Below are 21,251 nucleotides of genomic sequence, written 5' to 3' on the forward strand. Positions count from 1 at the left end.
CGAGCGCGGCCGATTCGGTGGTCGCCTTCACGTTCGAAAGCGGGGCGATGACATTATCAACAGAACAAGAACAACCGGAATAGTCGTGGGGGTGGGGGGAACGCCTGACCACATTCAATGACATTACACAACATTACAGACTAAACAGAAGCAAATACCCACCACTACACAACAAATTGAACAAAAGACAGGCCGTAACTCTGAGATTACTGCAGTCAAACATGTTCCCCAGCTCGGCGATCCCACGCCTGTGTGATCCGAATGTATAACCGACAGACACGTGTAAAGTGTGTGGAAAAGGGGCCACACTGCCGCACATACTTTGGGAGAGCACCGGAAAAGTTAATGTCGCGGCCGCCGCTCCATTCGCGACGCATGTTAGGCAGGGACGAACTTTGAGGCCAATTGCTGCTGATACCACCACGCGAGGGCAAGGGCTGGCCTCCGCCGCAGCTGCGATCAGTGTTGCAGATCGGCAGCATCAGCTGCGCTGCCGCTGGGAGGCAACACTCACTAGCGACGAGCTGGCCGACCAGCTTTGGGCCGTCCGGCAAGCCGAAGATGCCGCTAGGGTCTAAGGACTTTGAGCGGTCACCAGAGGCACTCTTATCGTAATCGACGGAGGGTGGGAAGGGACAGGGGTTAATCTCCTCTTTCCTCACCTCGCCCAGAGGAAACTGCCGGACTTCAAATAAAGCTTATTTATTCATTCATTCTCTCTAAGAGAGGGCAAAGATGACTGCCAAGAAAGAAAACAAAAGAAAAAAAGCGAACATCGGCCACAACTTCGGCATCTCACATAGCATGTTGTCGATGGGCCTGAAGAGCAGACTCCACCCAGAGGGCACTTGCTTTGAGTATGTCAGCACAGCACAAGAAAATGATGCTGCCCAAACACTAGGTGTTTGACAAGGCCGTTTACACTATGTTTGCAGATGCTTAAGCAAAGAACATTGCTCTGAACGGAGTGACAGAGCAGCAGAAGGTCCTGAATTGCACTGGCTTCCTTGGCCTTGATGATTTCAAAGCCAGCTTGTGGTGGCTTAGCATTTTAAAAGCCCAACAAGGCATTGTTTGCAAGGTGCTGTCTGGTGAGTGGACAGCTGCAAATGGCGAAGTTGCATCGCCAAGGATGTCCAATAGTGCCGCAGACACCCTTGAGAAGCGTAGTCTGTAGGATAGTTATAATGCTGATGATACTGGCTTGGTTTCACACAATTCTGCCAACAATTATGCTTGATGTTAATCGACAGTGTTGTAGCGGAAGCAAACACAGCATGCAAGAAGTTACCGTGCTTCAGTGCACTGACATGAAAGCCATAAAATAATTGTCAAAAGTGCAAAGCTACCATGTTTTAGAGGCAACGGAGGTCTTTCAGACAAGTATGTAGCCAAAACAAAAGCATGGATAACATGTGCAGTTTTCAAGGCTGTTAAGTATGCTTGCTGTTGGAAAATCGCACTGCTCTTGGCATCAATGATGTTGCTCAAATGAACAAAAAAGTGAAGCAAGTAAACTGCACATCACTGATCTATCTGCTGTATGCTCTGCGTTACCGTAATTACTCGAATCTAACGAGCACTTTTTTTCCCGTTAAGCGAGTTCATAAATCGCATGCGCATTAGAATCAAGTACGAAACAAAAATGACAACGGTCATTCTATTGCCATCGGCATTTTAAAAATGGCTGCCCCCTACGTGCGTCGGCATGACGCGTCAGCCATTTCTCTCATTGTGTTTCTCATGTGCGGCACTTCGTACGTGTGCTGAGGAGTTTGTCATTTTGTAGTGCATTAGCATTGACGGCATGGAAAGGCAGACTCCAAAGACTCGACGAGTGCACCACGATGCCGCTTTTAAAAGAAAAGTGATCGCGCGTGACGAAACAGACGAAAATTGGGCCGCATCGTGGTCGTTCAGAGTTCCCGAAACGTGCGTGCGGGATTGGTGAAAACAAAAGCAGAAGATTGTCAACAGAAAAGCTTCACGTAAAGGCTTCAGTGAACCACAGCAGGGTAGGTTTCCGTAAACTGAAGAGCTGCTCGCTGACTATGTGCTTGAGCAGTGAGTGGCACAGCGGCCCGTGACGACAGAACTGCTCCAAGTGCGGGCTATGCAGTTAGCCTTAGAAAAAGGGCTAACGCGGAGCCAGTTCAAAGCGAGCAGGTGCTGGCTAACTAACTTTATGAAGAGGTAAGGCTTTTCCCTCCGAAGGCAAACGGGCATGTGCCGAAAGTTGCCGGAGGAGTACGAAGGAAAGCTTCAGAGTTTTCAGAGGTTCGTCTTGAACTTGCGGCACAACAACAGCTACCTGCTTGGGCAAATCAAGAATGCCGATCAGACGCCTCTTTACTTCGACATGCCTGGCACCACATCCGTCGAGAAGAAGGGGGCGAAGCAAGTTTGCATACTGACATCGGGCCAAGAAAATACTAAAGTGAAGGCAATGCTCTGTTGCACGTCAGATGGGCGCAAGCTTCCCCCTTCCTGATATTTAAACGGAAGACGCTCCCGAAAGGAGTCGTTTTCCTGACTGGTGTGATCGTGCGGGCCAACAAGAAAGCTTGGATGACGACTGACCTGGTCGCCGATTGAATCTATCACCTCTGGTGGAAGCGGCCTGGCGATGTTTTGGGCCTGCGAGCGATGCTCGTGCTCGACCCGTTCAGGTGCCATCTCGACTAGCGGATCAAGGACAAGCTCACTGCGTGCAATACAGACCTTGTAGTCATACTTGGCGGCATGACGTCACAACATAAACCACTAGATGTCTGCCTGAACAAGCGGGTGAAGGACAAGACTCGGGCGCTTTACACCAACTGGCTGATCAATGGATGACATTATTTCAGGCCAGGCAACAGGATGAAGTGCGCCTCTCTGCAAGACTTCGCTGCATGGGTGAAGGAGGTGTGCTGTGCAATACCATCAGCCATGGTCATCAAGGCATTCAAGAAATGTGGCATCTCGAATGCCATGAACGGTACCGAGGATGAGATGCTTTGGGCCGTTGACAGCAATAAGGACTTGTCCGACAGCGACGAGGACTGACCTATTACGCGACTCGCAATGCCGCTGTAGTGGTCACAGTTTTAGCTGCAGGGCTGGCAGTTTGACTTTGTGTTTTATCTTTCGAAACTTCAGTGAGTTAAAACCCAAATACTTGATCTCCGAAGGCTGACTCCTACGGACTTTTTTTTCTTTTCTGGGTGAGTGTTACAAACGATGTTTGACTTTTTTTTTTTTTTTTTTTCGTCGTGGAAACCGGGTGTGCATTACAATCAAGGGCACGGTAGAATTGAGTAAATACGGTAGACGTCTACCAGAAGGTACAAAATGTGCTGTTAGCTTTTGACTCTATGCCATCACAATATCTTCCAGACAAAGGTTTTAATTTGTTCGTGGCTATGCTATTGAGCATACGTAACTACGCACAAATGTCATGCCAACAAAGCTCTGCCACAACCATAATTTTTCCCATGTACCAATAACTTCACTGTAGCAAAACCTGACTGTACTACACAACTATCACTGTTTCCAACACACTAGTAGTGGTGTAAACTGTAGGTACCTACCAGAGTGGCATTCTCATGCATAGAAAATTCGCAGTATATTTTAGAGAAATAATTTGGTCTCCTATATATTTGCACTTCCACATTTAATCCACTCATATAAAAATTGTACTCAATTTGGTTTTTTTACTACAGCATTCATTCCTTGGGTTTCCCAACTGCACCATTTACTATGTGGAAGTTGGAGGTGCACCCAAAGCCTTTGCACCAGCATTGCCCTCTTCTGATAATCCCTGTCCTGTCCAGTTCTCCTCACATGGCAACTGGTGCCATCTTTCGCCATGCACCTGTTCTCGTGGTGGCTCTTCGCTTGGTATCGAAGCCATGAGATTCAGCACGACCGAGACGTGCACTCCAGGATAAATTTTTCTCTTTTCGAGCAGCACTTGGTAAGCATGTGCTTTCCTACAAGTCTGGCACACACTTTAGGAATCACCAAACTGCAGCCAGCCTGCGATGCCCTCAGCACCCCAAGCGGCCACAATTACTTTAGTACTATTTTCTGTTTCGTACGCTAAGCATTAGAGCGGTGCCTAGTGCTTGCGTATGACTGTACAACACTGAGTCATACTTGCTGGAGGCCCACAGGTACAGTGGAACTTCGATTATACGACTTTAAGGGGACCACGTAAAATCGTCGTATATTCCGGGCGTCGTATAACTGAAAAACCAAGAATATAGGCACTGGTGGTCGTTGTTGCCCCACAACAGTTGCCACATAATGCGTAAGAAAGTCCGCGGCACAAATCTACGCTCCTCCGATGATGGTAGATTAAATTACTTGAAAAAATGACAACCACGCATTTTATCAGAGGTGTGAACAAATCTTTATTCTCACCTTTTAAAAAAATCTGTGATTTTTTTCTGCGAGTTTGCCCAGCCACAATGCATCAGCTTTTTTTTCGAGAGCTGCGACATCTGACAGCAAGTCGCCGATATCGTCTCGTGCGCAAGCAAACCACCGAATGTTGTCGACGTAGCACAACATGCCCGCGTACGTCGGAACAGACCCACTAGCCTCTGCAGTGTCATCCATCTCTTCCTCGTCAGAAGTTCCCGCAGTGTCAGGACGCACAGTTTCGATAATGTCATCCAGCGACACTGCACTGCACACTGCAACGTCGTCGTTGGCACCAACATAGTCCGCGAAGGATCCAGGCAGCTCCAGGTTGCCGAACTCTGGTTCGTCGTGAACAGGCACTGCAGCTTCACTGGTAGAACAAGCACCACTTCTATTAAAGTCGCAGTGCGTGAAGCAGTTGACAATGATTTCTGACGTGATTGCGTTCCATGCACTAGCAATGTAGTGCATTGCATCAAGCACAGAAAGCTTCTTATCCAAATGCTTGCGTTCCATGCCCGCCAGCCGACGGTGCACCAGAAACTTCCGATATTTCTGCTTCATGCACGTGATGACGCCGGCGTCAAGTGGCTGCAGCTGGCTAGTGCAGTTGGGGGGCAGAAATGTAACTTTCACATTTCTCAAATGCGAGGTATCTAATGAATGGCATGGCGCATTGTCAAGCAGAAGAAGAATCTTTCCGTTTTTAGCCCCCATTTTTGAGTCCAGCTGCTGCAGATATGCTGAAAACATAGCAGCCGTCATCCAGGCTTTCCAGTTGAGCATGTACTGGCACGGCAGCTTTTTCAAATTCTTGAAGCATCGCGGCTTCGCAAACTTGCCGATCACGAGGGCAGGAAGCTTTTCTGAGCCGTCTTCATTAGTGCAAAGCAATACAGTAAGACGCTGTTTGCTTCGCTTCCTCCGTGACAGCTCTCTCCTTTGAGTGTTAATGTCTGCTCTGGCTGCATATTATAAAATAATCCAGTTTCGTCCGCGTTGAACATGTCGGACGACTTGTATTGCCGTATCAATTCCGGCAGCAATGCAGTCCACTTTTTGACATTGTCGGAGCTGACTGACGAGCTCTCTCCACAGCAGCAGCTGTACACAACTCCACTGCGTTTTTTAAAGCGATCCAACCAGCCATTGGAGGCTTTAAAGTCATCAATGCCGCAGCGCAATGCAACTGTCTCCACCTTCTCCTTCAAAATTGCACCATCCACGGCAATTCCTGAACTGCGGGCCTGACGCAACCACTCAACGAGGGCCGTCTCCATGGCAGCATATTTGCCATCTTTTGCGGCCTTCCTGTTCAGGCCGAACTTTGCTGCATTTAGTAGGATGCTGTCCTTCTTTGCTAGGATCGTTCTCAGCGACGACTCAAGAATGTTCAGGTCGCAGGCAATGCTGGCCTCTGTTGCTCCGCTCCCTTCTCCGCCTCCTCGATTATGCGAAGCTTTTCTCCAAGCGTCAGCGGTTTTCGGTTACGCGACATTGCGAGACGCAGCACTCGCAACCAAGAATTCGAAAGCTTCCTCGCACACCAATGTCCGAATACTAAAAATTTTGCACGTAGACGCAGCAGCTGCGGCGCACAACTCACCAATGAGCCAAACACGTGAAGGAATGGCTGAAAGGCAACAAGGCAGTGGGCCCATTCGATTTTTGCAAGCTCGTACGTCTGCGCAAGCTTCGACCAATCGCGAGGGGCTAAAACTCCCCAGCCCTCTGGTAGCTAGACAGCAGCTAGTTCCGGTTCCCGCGGCTGTCCCAAACGTAGACAGGCTCAACAATCGCCGTTTAACACATCGGGCGCAACGACACGAAATCTAGTGAAAGTTATCGCATACTAGAAAGCGAGCTCGAAATTATCTGCCATGTTACCTGCTCTTAGCTGTCACTACAAAACCACCCAAAAGAAGGCAGAAAAAACAAAAAAAAGGCCCCAATGGAAGTGTGCAGTGAAATGCGACTAGGCAAAACGAATGCGCTCCGGCTGGCTCTGGACAACTTTGGCTCTGGCTAGCTATGGCCGACAGTGTGTCGAAAAATTGAAGAGGCCCTGTGGTGGCAGCGCCGATAGTGTGCTAGAACGTGCGGAGAAACGAACTCGGTTCCTCGGTTTCCCGACTTTTTTTTCATCCGGCCGCAGTGTGCTTCCGTGGCAGCCTGTGTGCGTCATCGTAGGTTTTTTTTTTTTTTTCTCAGACAGTCCAGCTAAGCGTCGTGCGAGGCGGGGCCAGCCGGCGTAAAATTGCGTCGTAGAATTGAGGTTTTCAATACATTAGTTCTATGGGGGGTTTTGCCGGGACCAAGCCAATTCGTCGTAAAACGCGGCTCGTCGCTGGACCGGAAGACGTATAATCGAAGTTCCACTGTACACAGATTTGCCCTAGCTGTCACGACCAGGCCAGTGGTCATTACGAGAGTGCGCAGCATAGCCGCTGAAAATCGTTTCTTTGGCGTATTACCCGCGTGCAGAAGCTTTTTTCTCCCCCATGTCCTGGGAGCAAATGTTGTGCCATGTGTTTGGATGCCAACAATGGAAAATAAAGGGTTGGTGCATTGTTTGATAAAACACTGGCTGTTTTGCAGTACGGCACTACACGCTTTTGCTAGCTGAGCGTGCGTGGAGCAGTACATAACACCAATATTTTCATTCTGCCACCTTGGTACTATGAAGCACTAACATCACCTAAAGAAAAGTGAAAAGCAATTCTATGAAAAGGTTTTGCAGACGCAATTTTCGGCGAGCCTTAACAGGCACCCACACTGTTACAAACTAGTCCATGCTTTGTCGATACGAAATGCATTTCCCCCACTGGTTGCTACAAGAGTGCAGTGTTCCTCTCTCTAAGAGCCCAGACATGTCACTGCAACTTTAAGGGCACAGACACAACTGTTGGTTTTACACGGCAGATTTTGCAATGTTCTTAATTAGTTGGGTACAGCCCAAAGCAATTGCACCTCATTACAAGGCATGCTTCCACCATATTATGATTAATGTGTGCTACTCCTAATGTAAGAGGTATATACTTGAAAGATAAACAGGCCTAATCATTATCAGTAAAGTTGGTGAGAAAGTGCAAAGCATGGGAAGGATCAACGTTCATCACATCCTAATCTTCTTTAACCCAATTTATAAATCTATAATTTCAGCCCCCATACGTGAAAAAATTTATTGTGGCAGAACTTTGTTGACGTGACATTTGTGTGTAGATATGTATGTAAGCGAAACTGCAAAAAATCTGCGAACAAAACCACACTGTCCAAGCAATCTCTATAAAGGTGTGAAGGCAAAGGCCACAACGATTCTCCTACCCAAACATCAACGAAATATAGCTGGCTTCTGCCTATTAAAACACATCATGAGCAATTATAACTGAATTCACACATAATTTAGTGCCTCTAAATTGCCATTGAAGACAAACTTAAGGCTGCAATGCTGACTAAGTCCGAGAGGCATTCCTACCTAGCCGCAGGAAAGCTCACCTTCAATACGAGACATCTTTTTCAGGGATTCCTGCTCCAAGATCTTCTGAGTGTATTGGATCTTAGCCACTTGAGCAACTTTCTCAGCATCTACAACAAAAGAAGGCAATCGGTCAGCGGTGACCTAAGATGGTAAGTTATCGAAATTTGCATGAGTAACCGGCAAAACATTATCAGCCGGCAAGCTTGCCTTGCATTTTTACACTTCTCACATCGCACAAAAAAAGACAGTGAAGCTGCAATACCACTGAATAACTGGCATATCATGACCGCGGAGAGGTTGACTGCAAAAAATTTAGCCAGATATGAAAGCCTGTAACCCGGCACATTGAGTGTTTTAAGAAGCAGAGAGATTTAAGTTCACATTAAGATCTGATTGCTAGGTAAATACAAGATTCAATAAAAACAGAAATGACAAAATAAAAGTGTTAATGCATTCTCGTTAAGCCTCGTAGAAGCTGTATATGTGAAGGTTCTAAAAAAACTTTTTGGATAAATATAAAAAAGAATTCACAATATAAGCCACCAATCTGGGTCTTTGGAAACACAACCTTCAAGCAATTTTTTTTTTTTGCTTACTATTACATGAAGAAAACACACATATCACGCTGGCATACTAAGTGATGTCTGCGACTGATTATATGCTCTATAGATGGTGACAAGCTAAGAATAAGAAGTAAAGGGTACCATTATCCATTTGTGGTAAGTGCGCGCAACTGTGACTGCTTTTTATTACGCCGTAACAGTTACGATGAACAAATTCCAAATTCAACATGACACTGGTCGTGACGAGAGGTGATGTGTCCCAACAACGAGACCGGCAGGCGTCAATCAGTTTTCCTGTGGTGTTTTCTTTGGCAAAAAGTAGCTAAAGTCCCCGACCGATAAATCAGACTAGCTCGGTAATTCGGACAGCCGCCCGGCACCGCCGAGAGTCCTATAGAACTTATGTGTAAAGACGACTGATATTTCGGACAGCTGCCAGGTCTGCATTCGATAATCTGGTCTATGTCCGAAACTGGCGCGGACACTGAATCGGCAGCCATTATCTTTTCCAGTACACATGTCATACAAAGTATGGCCTCAGAGATGAAAAACGAAAGAAAATTGGTTATTTGTGAACAAAAAATGCCGATCTTGAAGGCACTGCCCATCTGTGGGAGGTCATATTGACATCGTGAACATCCTCTATTCCGGTTCCTATATCCCCCTGCTATTATGGCACTGTACTGCGGTCACCGCCATTCTGTCGTATGTGTCTGCTGAATTCTGGGCTCATTCGGTTTGGTGTCGAGACCCTGCTTTATTCTGCGGTCTGCTGTCCCAAAAGATCTGCGTCAAATGGCACCAATGGTGTCCTGACAGCCAACACCAAAGGCCACGCCAATGATGACAAAACACGGCATATACACAACGCTAATCACGGCAAGGAAAGCTGCCATTATTCAGCAAGTGCTCAGTGGTCGTCGAAAGTCAAAGTTGCTTAAGAGTTCAACATTTTGAAGCAAACCATATCAGATTATATGAGAAATAAGGGCAAAATTTTAGGCTCGACAGAGACATCATCCAGAAGTCAACAAAAGAGGGTGCGCCAAGGTTTTCATCCACATTTGGAAGAAGCATTGAACATCTGGCTTAACGCTACCATCGCTCAACAGGTTCCCCTTTTCCGGCCACCTACTGAAGCAAAAGGCCGAAACCTTGGCACTGCGCCTGGGCATTGGTGGATTCAAGTTCAGTGATGGATGGCTCCAAATATTTAAAAAGCGGTACAACCTTGCTTTCAAAAAAATGTGTGGTGAGAGCGGTGCCGTGGGGAGCACACTGGTAATCAACTACCGTGACGGAAAGTTGGAGGAGCTTCTTCACTGTTACTCAGCGGACGACACCTTTAACATCGATGAAACTGGCGTTTTTTTATAAGCTACTACCGAAGAAGACACTTGCCCACTCTGGAGAACCTTGCCACGGTGGAAAACTCAGCAAAGAACGAGTCACAATCATTGTCGGCAGCAATGCAACCGGCTAGGAAAAGCTCCTACTGTTGGTAATCAGAAAATCCAAAAAATCTCATTGTTTTAAAGGAAAAAAGAATTTGCCTGTCTTGTACACAGCCAATACAAAGTTGTGGGTCACACAAAAGTTGTTCGAAGAGTATGTCCAAAAATTCAACCAAATGTTTGAATTGCAGAAGCGCAAGGTTCTTTTGCTTGTAGACAACTGTAGCGCCAATGCTCCGATCAGCAACCTGAAAGCCATCGAGCTGGAATACCTCCGGCCAAATACAGTCGCTGACCGTTTATTCGGACTCGACGGGAACCGCCAAAACGTCCAAATAATTGGGAGTCTGAAAAAACAAATTCACTCGAAAAAAAAAAAAAAAGCCCTTTTATAGGTCCTATCGCCCGAAAAAACTCATGTCTGCACACACGCACGCTTCTGAGACGGTTTGCTTGGAAATAGAAAATTCAGACTTCAGACTGAGGTAGGCCACCTTCTACCTGGCGAATTATATCCGCTTTCTTCGTCATCGTGAGCGTCTTGTAGCTCCCACGTTGGCCGCGTTTCTTCACTCCCGACGGCGCAGCAATGGGTGGCGTTGTAGCCATTTCAGCACACCACGAAACACGCAAGAGAGCGAGAACACAGACAACAAGACGAATCAGGCCTAGCCGCAAAAGCAGCTGACTGACACGGCTGACAAACGCCGCAGTGAACAGACTCTGCAGGTGGCTTGGCTTGGCCACTCGACTGGCTAAAAAAAAAAAAAAAGCGTCGCCAAACATAGCCTTTGAGATCGGCAATGGCGATTTCTGCGTGCATTTTGACACTGGCCAGACATCCATCCATAGCTAGTGCAGCATATCAGTGCTTGCAACCTAGCAAACGTATTGTTTTGCAACCTAGCAAACGTATTGTTAACGTCCACGGAGGAAGGAAAGGTAAGGAGAGGCCCTGACGTCACTCGTTGTGAAGCCGCGATGAAGCCGGAAGTCGGCCATATTGACTAGGCAAATTCTCCTTTCTTGTTTACATGTGAATGTGCAGCAGAAGGCGCGACTCCCTCTCTGTCTCAAAAAGCACGTCGCCTGCGCACCGCGTGCGTCGATGCTATCCGAAATCAACGTAACGGATTTCAACACGCTGTCTTGCCGCGATACAGTTGACGAAACCTCTGCGTATGGCTGTTGTACTCTTGCACTGCCGGTGTTAACGATAAACACGGCAAGTTGCACGTTAAGCTTTTTTAATTTGGTGTGTTCTTTGAGAAAATAAAGATTATATTTCGGACATTGCCGTGCGACGAACCAGGCACCGAAATTTGTACAGCTTCTTTCAGATCACTTTTTTTTCCTTTTGCGCTTCTCTTTAGGTTTTATGAAATTTTCGGTCAAGCTGTGGGCTAGACACAACGATAAAAAAAGAAAAAAATGTCTTCCCTGCAATAAACCCGGAGGTCCGTAATTATGCCAGTAAAGTCGGCGTCAGTGGAGCTTGTGTGCGTGGCAGCCCATTGAGTTTGCGCCGGCCTCTTTGTTTTCGCCCCTCTTTTGTCCGACGCGCACTGGTTCCTATGGATATCCCAAAGGCCATGATTTCATTGGGACGAAAGCAGCGAAGACCACTCGAAAGTGCGTGGAAACACGTCTCCAGTGTGATTCATGCGCACTAGTAGCTACAGAGAACGGAGACCAGGATCGCGTTAGGGCGAAAGGTGGGAAAGTTAGCCGAAGGAATGCGTGAGAAAAGGTCTGCGGGAAGCTTCACGTGTCGACAAAGTCACCAAGGACGGCAGGGAAAGCCAGCCAAATGAGAGGGAAGATGTCTCCGGGATAAGTGGCTAGTCATTAGAGGAAAATAAAGAGAAGGCGCTTGTTTTATGTCTTCCTTATCTGGAACAGAGCTCAGTGCCAACCGCCAACCGGTAACTGTACAGGAACATGAAAAGCAAGATTAGATTACAGTCTTAATAAGGGCCTGTGGACCGCAAATGCATCGTCCGTTGTCATAAGAAGCAACACCGCATAACTGTCACTAACCTGCAAGGCATTCATTGAACGAATTCTTGAGCACAGTCGTTATCTTCTATGATGGCTTTTCAGCATAATTTTGATGGATGTGCAAATTCGGAGTACGTATACGCACGCTCGTTCCGTGGTTTCTAGTTCAGACACCTAGTTACAACCACCACCGGAGGAAAATCGCGTAGCTAACAATGTGGCACAAAGAATGGATGCTGTCGAACACCTGCAGTACGCCACGGTTAAGTGCGAGGCCCATGAAAACGCGCACACCGCCGCTGGACCGCCTGAACGGTGCCGCACCGCATTACATCAATAATAACAAAACGCCGCCATTGTGCCTAGTGAATATGGACGCCCGTGATGTAATTTCCGCCACATTTTTTACGCACTGCGCCGGCTGGGCATGCCCACTCCTTACTTTTCGTTCCTCCGTGTTAACGTCGCTCTCGGCGTGTAATGGCGTACGGCGACGCATCCGGTCAGTCAAACGGAGTCCGAATAACCGAATGGCACACAGTGGGGCATCCGAATTTTCGGTCGTGAGTTTACATTACGATCAATAGGGAGTGTGGCGGTGATATGAAGATGTCCGAATAAACGGTCGGCGACTGTACTTACAGCCGACCGGCTGTAAGTACAGTATTTTACAGCCGATGGATCAAGGTGTCATAATGAATTTGAAGGTGTGCTATTGTTCACGTATGCTGCAGTGCGTGTTGCTGTGCCCAGAGAGCCAGATGAAATACAACATCTGGCTTTATGTGAGCCGTCAGCATGCCTGCCGATGCCTGGAAGGCAGTGTTGGCAGACACGATTAGCAACTGTTTCCGGCACGCTGGATTCTCGTTCCGCAGTGAACCCTACACTGCTACTGAAGAGCAGGACCTGCCGCCCAGCACAACGAGCTCAGCTCAAGTGCGGACGCTATTAACGACCTGCGAAACAGCCGTGTGCCGATTATTGATGCAGTTACGTTTGAAGACTCTGCGAAAGTAAACAGCGCTGTGTTGTTGTGTGCCGAATTGAATGACGACGACATAATTGAGCAGGTTCTGCAACCGCAAAACAGTGACTCTGAATCTGATGATGACGAAACTTCGTGTGCTCCGGAGCCGACGCATGCGAACCTGTATTGAAGCCCTCACAATTCTTTCGTCGTTCTATAGCGAGCATATCATGCTGGCGGAAATACCGATGGACTCGGTTGCACATAAGCGGAAGTGTGTGCAGCAACGCATTGACAGCTTTTTCTAGCCTCCAACTCACCGAAGCGTCAATAAAAGTACTTTTTTTCTGATTCATTTGTTTTTTCGGACATTCGATAATTTGTACTTATTTAGGTTCCCTGTGGAATCGGAATATTTCCTTTTGTTATCCACCCACACTCAGTCATTCTCACTGGTCGTCATTTGATGCAGACGTTTACAATTCTGCAGCGTTTGAAGCGCACAGAAGCAGCAAAGCTTTATCGCGTTCCGTCGCTTTGGCAGCGTGAAGCAGTAACACGGTGTTGTCTACTCCATCGCTCGAATGCACCAAGCATATCGCCTGAGGGCGACTACTCTCGACGATTGTCGTCACGGTCATTCGTGCGAAGTAAGGTAAAAATGAAGTTGGAATGTCCCCATCAGTGCTTTGTAGAATGCACGCATTTGTGATCTACCACCTGCAAAAGCCATGGCATCAGCATTAGAACATGTGCATGGGTGCGTAACTTGGGTGTCACAACGTGAGAATCTTGGCGATCTTTTGCGATATGCACTGTACTGTATGCCTATATGAATGATGTATGTAGTATGTGCAGACGAGATGTGAGAGAAAAGCGACCAACAGAACCTGCTAGTGCAGCACAATACGAACGTAAACAAAGTAGATGTGTAGAATATGTAGGGGTGTATCTATTTTAAAGCGAATAGTGGTCATCCAGCTGGTGCGTGATTATATGACGTGCACTTATTTGTGCAGCTGTGTCATCTCGACAAAACCGATTTCCACAGCCTAGAATTATGCGCCAGGTTGATATTGATGGATATGTAGAGTTTAACGCCCCAAAACTACCATATGATTAAAAGACGCCGTAGTAAAGGGCTCTGAAAATTTCGACCACCTGGGGTTCTTGAACGTGCACCCGAATCTGAGCACACGGGGCTACAACATTTTTGCCTCCATCAAAAATGCAGCCACCACAGCTGGTATTCGATGACGCGATATACGAGCAGCAGAGTACCTTAGTTGCTAGACCACCGCGGCGGGGCTATGTGCTAGGGTGAAGTGCCTGTTGTGTAAGTACTTGTTTGATGCTCGATGCACGAACACCTCGCATGAAAAATGCAGTGAGTGGTTCTTCAAACCATGTAATGAAGCATGCGACGTAATATTGCTGCATCGTTTGTGATCAATGTAGCATTCACAATCAATCAGGGGTCATTGCCGAAGTGATGCTGCTAAAACCATTATTGATCAAAAAAGAAAACAAAAAAAACTTTAGTTTTTTAAGGCATGATATATCATACTTACCGGTGTATTATTAGAAATTCTTACTATTTACTAACATGCATTTTTTTTGCATTTACAGCACACATGTATTACTTAGGGATTATTTGTTTGTATGAAATTACGGTAGAGTCTCATGAAAGAAAACATGACGCACTGCAGTCCACTGTGAAAGCAGTCTAGCCTGCAATTCACTGGCACTCACAGGAGATAAAAAACCCTCTTGCCTAGCACAATCGCACAGACACACCTTTGCACAGACACATTTATAGAAAGTAGTGGCCCCTGTTCCAGCAAAACTGGGTCCGGTTTTGAAAAAGCTGAATATTCAAGAGCTGAGATAACATGACAACACCACTGCAAGTTGTGCGAGAAAAAAGATTAGGAACAGATTTTAGTCACCGTCACTTTCGTTGCATACATTGCCTCAGCATGAATGTTGCGACAATGTATGCAATGACCCCCACTATTAAACGCAATGTGCACTATGCACTGCTATTTTCTTGCAAAATGACGTCAAATGAAACATTGGTGTTTGACTCAAACATGATGACAAGCACAGCAATGCAAGTCGCACATTTGGTATTTACGGCTGCACAAGAATCAAAACTACTCATGAAGTCCATCTAAAATAGCTTTGCCATTCTTCGCTCCGAGTCATAGTTGTCATAGTTACGACAGTGAAAAAACCTAGTAGCAAACGTTTTATAAAAATTGCAAACTATATGAAATGTGATTAATGCCCCTGTTTCATTTTGTGAAAGTGCAAAAGCACAATTCCTTTCATTTACAATTTACAACAAACTTGACACTATTTGTATTAGTATGATAATAGATACTGCTAGAAACATTGCCTTTGAGAGATGTACATTATTTCTTCGTGGACCACGAGATGAGAATGGTGGGAGGGTGCAATTCAGACATATTTCTAAGCTGACGCAGAACTTTGTGCTTTCACAATTTTTATTATCGAGCTTTGTTTTATATATATCAATGTCAATGCTGTATTGCAAGATATTGCTTATATGCGTGAAAATTCTTACTATTCTTTAGCAACTACTTCCATTGTAGCGCGGAGGCACAGAAAATAAGGGCAATGCGGCCTCGTACATGGAGCTTATATTTATTCTTAGGTTGTCACAGACTATAGATACACTGTCAGTGTCATGAGCATTGTGGAAGGGCAGGGTAAGAGAGTGAAGAATAGCAAAAAACTGAAATGAGAAACCCTCTGCTCGACATTAAAGCCTACATCACTCGGTCAGGACACCACCTTCTTACTTAAGAAAAAAAAAAACCATTTGGTGCCTCCCGTCAATTGAAATCAGAACAAGCAGTACCGCCCACATGTGGCAGGCCCTGCAGCCATGCAACTATTGATGCGGCAAGTGCACATCTTCCAAGGCACACCTTCCAAAGCCGCCGCATATTATCCCCCTCTTCACTGCTTCTTTCCGCTATGGTACATTCGTTTATGGCCAGGAAAGCACTGTGGCACCAGTCATGAGCACATGCAGCCTTTGGCACTTGCAGTGGTGGAAAATGATTGAATGGGCTTGGGAGCAGTCTTGGAGCATCCAGAAGGACATTTTGAGGCAGGCTTGGAGCAGCCAGAAAGACTTTTTCAAGCAAGTTTGGAGCGGTCAGAAAGACCATTAGGCACTCATGTAGTAACATTACGGAGCTTTTACTAAGCAACATTTGTCCAATACAATGCTGAATTTCGCAAACACAAACCTAAACTGGGCCTCCTTAAGCTATGTAGACATGTTTGTGCTACCCTTTTCGTTTCGTTTTATACAGAATGCCACCTCCATAGCTCCTTAGCCACCCCCAACCCTTTTTCTTCCGTGCACAAAAATGCATGCTGAGAAAACCTCCATTGCTGATCACAACCTTGATAAAACCAAAACTAAAGTCATTTCGGTGAAACAAAAAAAAACAATGCTTCAGACACATTTTCGGGCCCAAGGCTTGATGGCTCTTTCATTTTATGCATAAATTAGGGTGCTGCAGAGCAGGATGATGTTGATGAACTATTCTGGCTAAACAGGGGTGGTTAGGCACAGGAAGGCGCAGGTAACAAGTTTGGCAGACAAATGCGTGAGTAGCACGGTTGTTTCACCCCTGCACTTGATAAATGGAAGTTGCCTTGTTTCATATAATCTCTATCGTCCAGTGTTTTATTCCCCCACTCCCTTATGTATGAGGCGTGTTCCTCTGTGGCCTGTGTGGGAGAACACCCACCGCCAGTGTGTGAAGTAGTCGAACCCCGCTACAATGAAACTGAAGGGGCGCGGAAAAATTTTTGTTGAAGCGAAAATTTCGTTGTAGTGAAATCGAAAAAAAATATAGCCGATCCTGTACTATGCAATGTAAGTTTGAGTGAATAATTTAAAGCGGCTGACTCCTTAAGTCTGCTTATTTAAAAAACTTTGGATGCCATGTGAAAATTCCAAATCCTGATTTCGCCGCAAGTCTGCAGAAACGACGGCTGTTAGGAGCCACAAGGCAATGCAGTGTACTGATACTAATGTGTGAGAGGTGAAGCACCCCAGCTTCGCTTTTGCCAGCAAGGAAAAAAAAAATATCATTGTGGTGACTCAAATTTGTGCCTGCAGAAAAGAAGGCTTACTTCACTGCCATAAAGCAGCGACACGCAGGTACCATGTTGCATGCATCTCGCAATGTCGCGCATCGATCGCGATTCAACCGTTTTTTATGAGAATATAAAAAAATTAATAAAGGTCAGTCTGAGGGATCTTGAGATATATGCAAACCTCTGATTGGTGGCTGCTGCAACCATATGCACACTTACACTCTTGGCGGAGTTATTGCCCGCAACACATGCTTCAAAAGCTCAGTTCGAGAATTTCAGAAACAAAAGAAAATGATCATGTTTTCCAGCCAAAACAAATCACTATTCCTATCACACTAGCCATAAATAACTTCTTCATTTTACCAGAAAAACTATGCGAATGGTATCTGATGCTGGGAGGAGCTGGTGACATGCTGCACACGTGTCACTACTGTATTGCAGTGAAGTATATCTTTGTTTCCACGGGCACTCATTTTAGCGGACCACGAGTGCTGTTTTATTTTTATTTATTTTTACGCCGACAACACTGAGTCCCACCACTCCCCTTTTTTTGCGACACAACTGGGACCAGGTATTGCTAGAAAAAATAATCCTTAAGGCTACAAGCGAGGCAGCACAGCACCACCACTGCTGATTACTTTCAATAATTCAAAGTTTCTTGCATTCCCCCCCTGGGCCCCTACCCCCCCCCCCCCCCGCACACACACATAAAAAAAACTTTTTGCCATGGCATACAGAGCAAAAAAATGAAAAAAAAAAAGACCATTTAAAGGCAGTGCCCCACCCATAATCAAAAAGGTGCCCCCCCCCCCCCCCCCCCGAAAAAATTTGTGTCTACGCCACGGTTAGCAACATTCCAAACACAATGCTTTTGTTTCCTTTTTCACTACAGCTTCATAAACAATGACATTCATTCAAGGAACAATGAAGCTCAAAAGAGGTATACATGGCTTTCAACTCACCAATAATGGCCTTTTTCCTGTCAGTTTCGGCATCTTTCTCCACAACCTTCTGTCTCTGTTCTGCGATAAGCAACTTCGTCTTTTCAGCTTCCCTGTAACGTTGGCAAAAATGTGCAAAAATAAGAACACTACTCACTTGACAGTTCATCTTGTGATAAAGAAAACTGTCATTCAACTAACCGTAGCATGAAACTCATTTGAATATGGTCTGAGCTTGTTGACAACAGACTACACATTCAACAAGTTGCAGCTGGCAAGTTTCATGATAGCATGTGCAATGCGATGCGTTTACATAACCTAAAGAGTGCAATATAATAGAACCTCCGGTCACCGTTGCATGTGGAGAGCCATGTAGCCTGAGCAGACATGTCGCATAGAGTGTTGTCATACTAATAGTGTTTTTAATGCTTGAGTGAAAGGGCAAGTTCTGTATGGCATCGTGTAAAGTAGTACTGCTATTCAGCCCGTGTCAGTGATTGGTCCGTGTCACTGCTAGCAACCTACACCCCACCGATTTGCGGTTCTATTTTGTGCCCATCCCTACATGCTGCCAGAACCTGAGTCCCAACTATGGACAAGCCACTCCTACCAATGACATCATTTGCGATGTTTCTCCTCATGTCGCACAAATCTCCTGAATGTGATAACTGGAAGTTTCACTACTGCGCTCTTTAAAATATTATAACATGTCATAGCACAGTAGAACTGCTCTTCATAATCAACAGCTTTTGCCATGCTTGTAACATTATTTTCATCATTTGCATTGCTTATATAGCATAAACGATTTCTTGTGTCTCATAAATTTTATTGCAGTGGGAACTGACTGTATAATGATGAAAGTGGACAATATTTTTCACTGCTGTGCTCTTTGGTGCAATAACTTGAATGAAGTATCTGACATACAGTATAGACCGCCTATGACGTAAGTCCCAAATATCTGCACTACAGTCGAACCCCGCTACGATGAACGCCGCTTCAATGAAATTTTCGCTACAACAAAAAATTCACGGTTCCGCGTCAGCAGGCCATAGGAGTCAATGCATATTGTCGCCTCAACGCACACTTTTTCTTTTGCGGTCTCGCTTTTATAAAATTTCACGATGCAATTCCAGGCTCAGATATTTATTACTATACAGGAAATCCAATATTTAACACTTTGACACATTTTAAGAACCTGAAAATACATCACGTCGACGTCTAAAACGCAGGTTAAAACCACCAGAAACCGCCGCTGTTCAGGAAGCATGGGCGCCGCCATTGCTTGATAGGGATGGCGATGAGACTGCCCTGCTTTTGCCACAGGCTTCACAAAACACCTATGTAATGGCTTGTTTTCGAGCCACAGACGATCCCAAGCTGAAGCTTAGTCGCTCAGTTCATGGTTTCCTTCACGCAGCTGCCGCAGCTGCTGGGTGCAACCGCGTGGCGATGCCTTTTCGCTTTCAATGCTTATCACTTTATTTGTGCTTGGCCAGTGTGGTACCTAATCAGAGCCGCTGTTCATCCGCATTATCAACCAAATCAGCTAGCCACGAGTCACATAAGAATGCCATAGAACAAGGCAAAGTCACCGCTCCACGATACCCTGCCTTCATCTTGGCGTTGTTGGATACATTTTGACAGCGGACAGCTGCTGGTGTTAACGTGGCAATGCAACTGTTTCGTAAATTCACGAAAGCAGTTGTAGGCGTTGTTTCACCATGGCCTCACTATGCATGACTGTGAATCGCGTCGTAATGCTGCTGGGAAAGAATAAGAAGCAGCGGTCATTTTTTTAATTTTAAGACTAAACGTTCCTTTCTTTTGCTAGCTCAGATGAGCTATATTTTTTTCGATTTCACTACAACGAAATACTTTCGTGCCCCATGAGTTTTGTTGTAGCGGGGTTCGACTGCATAAGCAGTACCTCACTATAACCAAAACAACTTTTTTCAAGAGCTGCGCTTGCGTAAAACGTATTGAGCATGCAGTCTCGCATGTCCGAGAATCGAAGCATGTGATGCGTGGTGCTTACAACCATTTAAATTTCTAAAAGTTAAAAAAATTAATGTCCAAAGACGCACATTGCCAACAAAATAAATGTGAAAAGCGTGGAAGTAGGGGTTTAACAACAACAAAAAAAAAAAAAAGAACCACTGCGAAAATTCGCCAACTACTTTTCAGACCACCTCAATTATACGCATTACACAGAAACTATGTCGAATCACGTGTGGAATTTCATGCATTGAAAGATGCCAATAGTTCTATTTTATGAGCGCGCACCCAATTTTAATATATCACAATCAAATCATGAGCGACCATTCGAGCACTACACGTGCCACCCTCGTTTTCATTAACCATATGTATCCCTTCCCATCAAATGCAGCCACCACAAAAAGTTTCGCTTATTCCGTACCAAACCGCAACATAAAAATAGCACAGGACCGCTACCAAAGCACTACCAATGCCAAGCTTGCCCTTCGGCATGTTGTCGCGGGAAGTTTGTCGAAGACATGACGATTCGGCATTGAAAAGATGGCACTCAAGGGGGGAGGCTACCCTGGAGACCGAACTTTTTTATTTTTTAAGATATCTGGATGAAACTTTCAGGGGTTGTTCACTACAATAAAACTAGCACAACTGCTAAGTTTCACGAAGCTGTGTTTCTTAGTTCCAGAGTTATTGAGGTTTACCTGGGTGCTTCACATGGGTGCCTGAGGAAGAGTCTTGAGAAATCCCAGGACATAGTAGAAAGCTGAAATTCATTGTGGTCATTCCTTGATAGCTATCCCAGGGCGCTACAAAGCCGTTTTTTTTAATTCCCCCCCCCCCCCCCCCCAAATTTTCACGCAACTTTGAATTTGATGTAACCAGTAATGACCAGATTCATCAAAAATTAATTGTTTATTATAAATTAACAGCACCAATTTTCAAAAAAAGGAGCTTGTTACACCCTTGCAAGGTCATTCAGGAACAGAATAAAAAAAACGGCACACAAATCTGATGAACGGTTTTCGAGTTCTTGCTTTCCTCAGCACCACAACTAGCAAAAAAATCCGTTCTGAGAAAACAGGCCGAGAAAGTTCAAAACACGTGTTTTCTTCAAAAAGCTCCAGCACAGTAGCTAGAAGTGTCCTGGCGCACTCTTTTCTTCTTTTGCCTGGCCTCCATCTTCTCTTGGTGTCTTTTAGAATTCTTTTTTAGGCGTAAAGCGTCTTTTTCACGAGCTCGCTGGATGGCCAGATGACCTGGTTGAAGTCCAATGGAGTCCGATATCACTTGGGTTGC

The 21,251-nt window shown here is 45.6% G+C and overlaps 1 protein-coding gene across 2 annotated transcripts in view; it reads right to left on the bottom strand.

The window, feature by feature from the left end:
• The window catches only part of LOC119161281 (erlin-1), a 74,933-nt gene that overhangs the window by 36,723 nt on the left and 16,959 nt on the right, over nucleotides 1-21,251 (bottom strand). For both annotated transcript variants that reach the window (XM_075879599.1, XM_075879598.1), the window contains exons 9-10: nucleotides 17,985-18,076; nucleotides 7,906-7,995 (exon numbers count right to left, since the gene is read on the bottom strand). In XM_075879599.1, the coding sequence (XP_075735714.1) occupies nucleotides 7,906-7,995; nucleotides 17,985-18,076 (182 nt within the window). The remainder of the gene's footprint in view (nucleotides 1-7,905; nucleotides 7,996-17,984; nucleotides 18,077-21,251) is intronic.

The sequence above is a fragment of the Rhipicephalus microplus genome, chromosome X (assembly GCF_043290135.1).
Source record: "Rhipicephalus microplus isolate Deutch F79 chromosome X, USDA_Rmic, whole genome shotgun sequence".
NCBI lineage: Eukaryota > Metazoa > Arthropoda > Arachnida > Ixodida > Ixodidae > Rhipicephalus > Rhipicephalus microplus.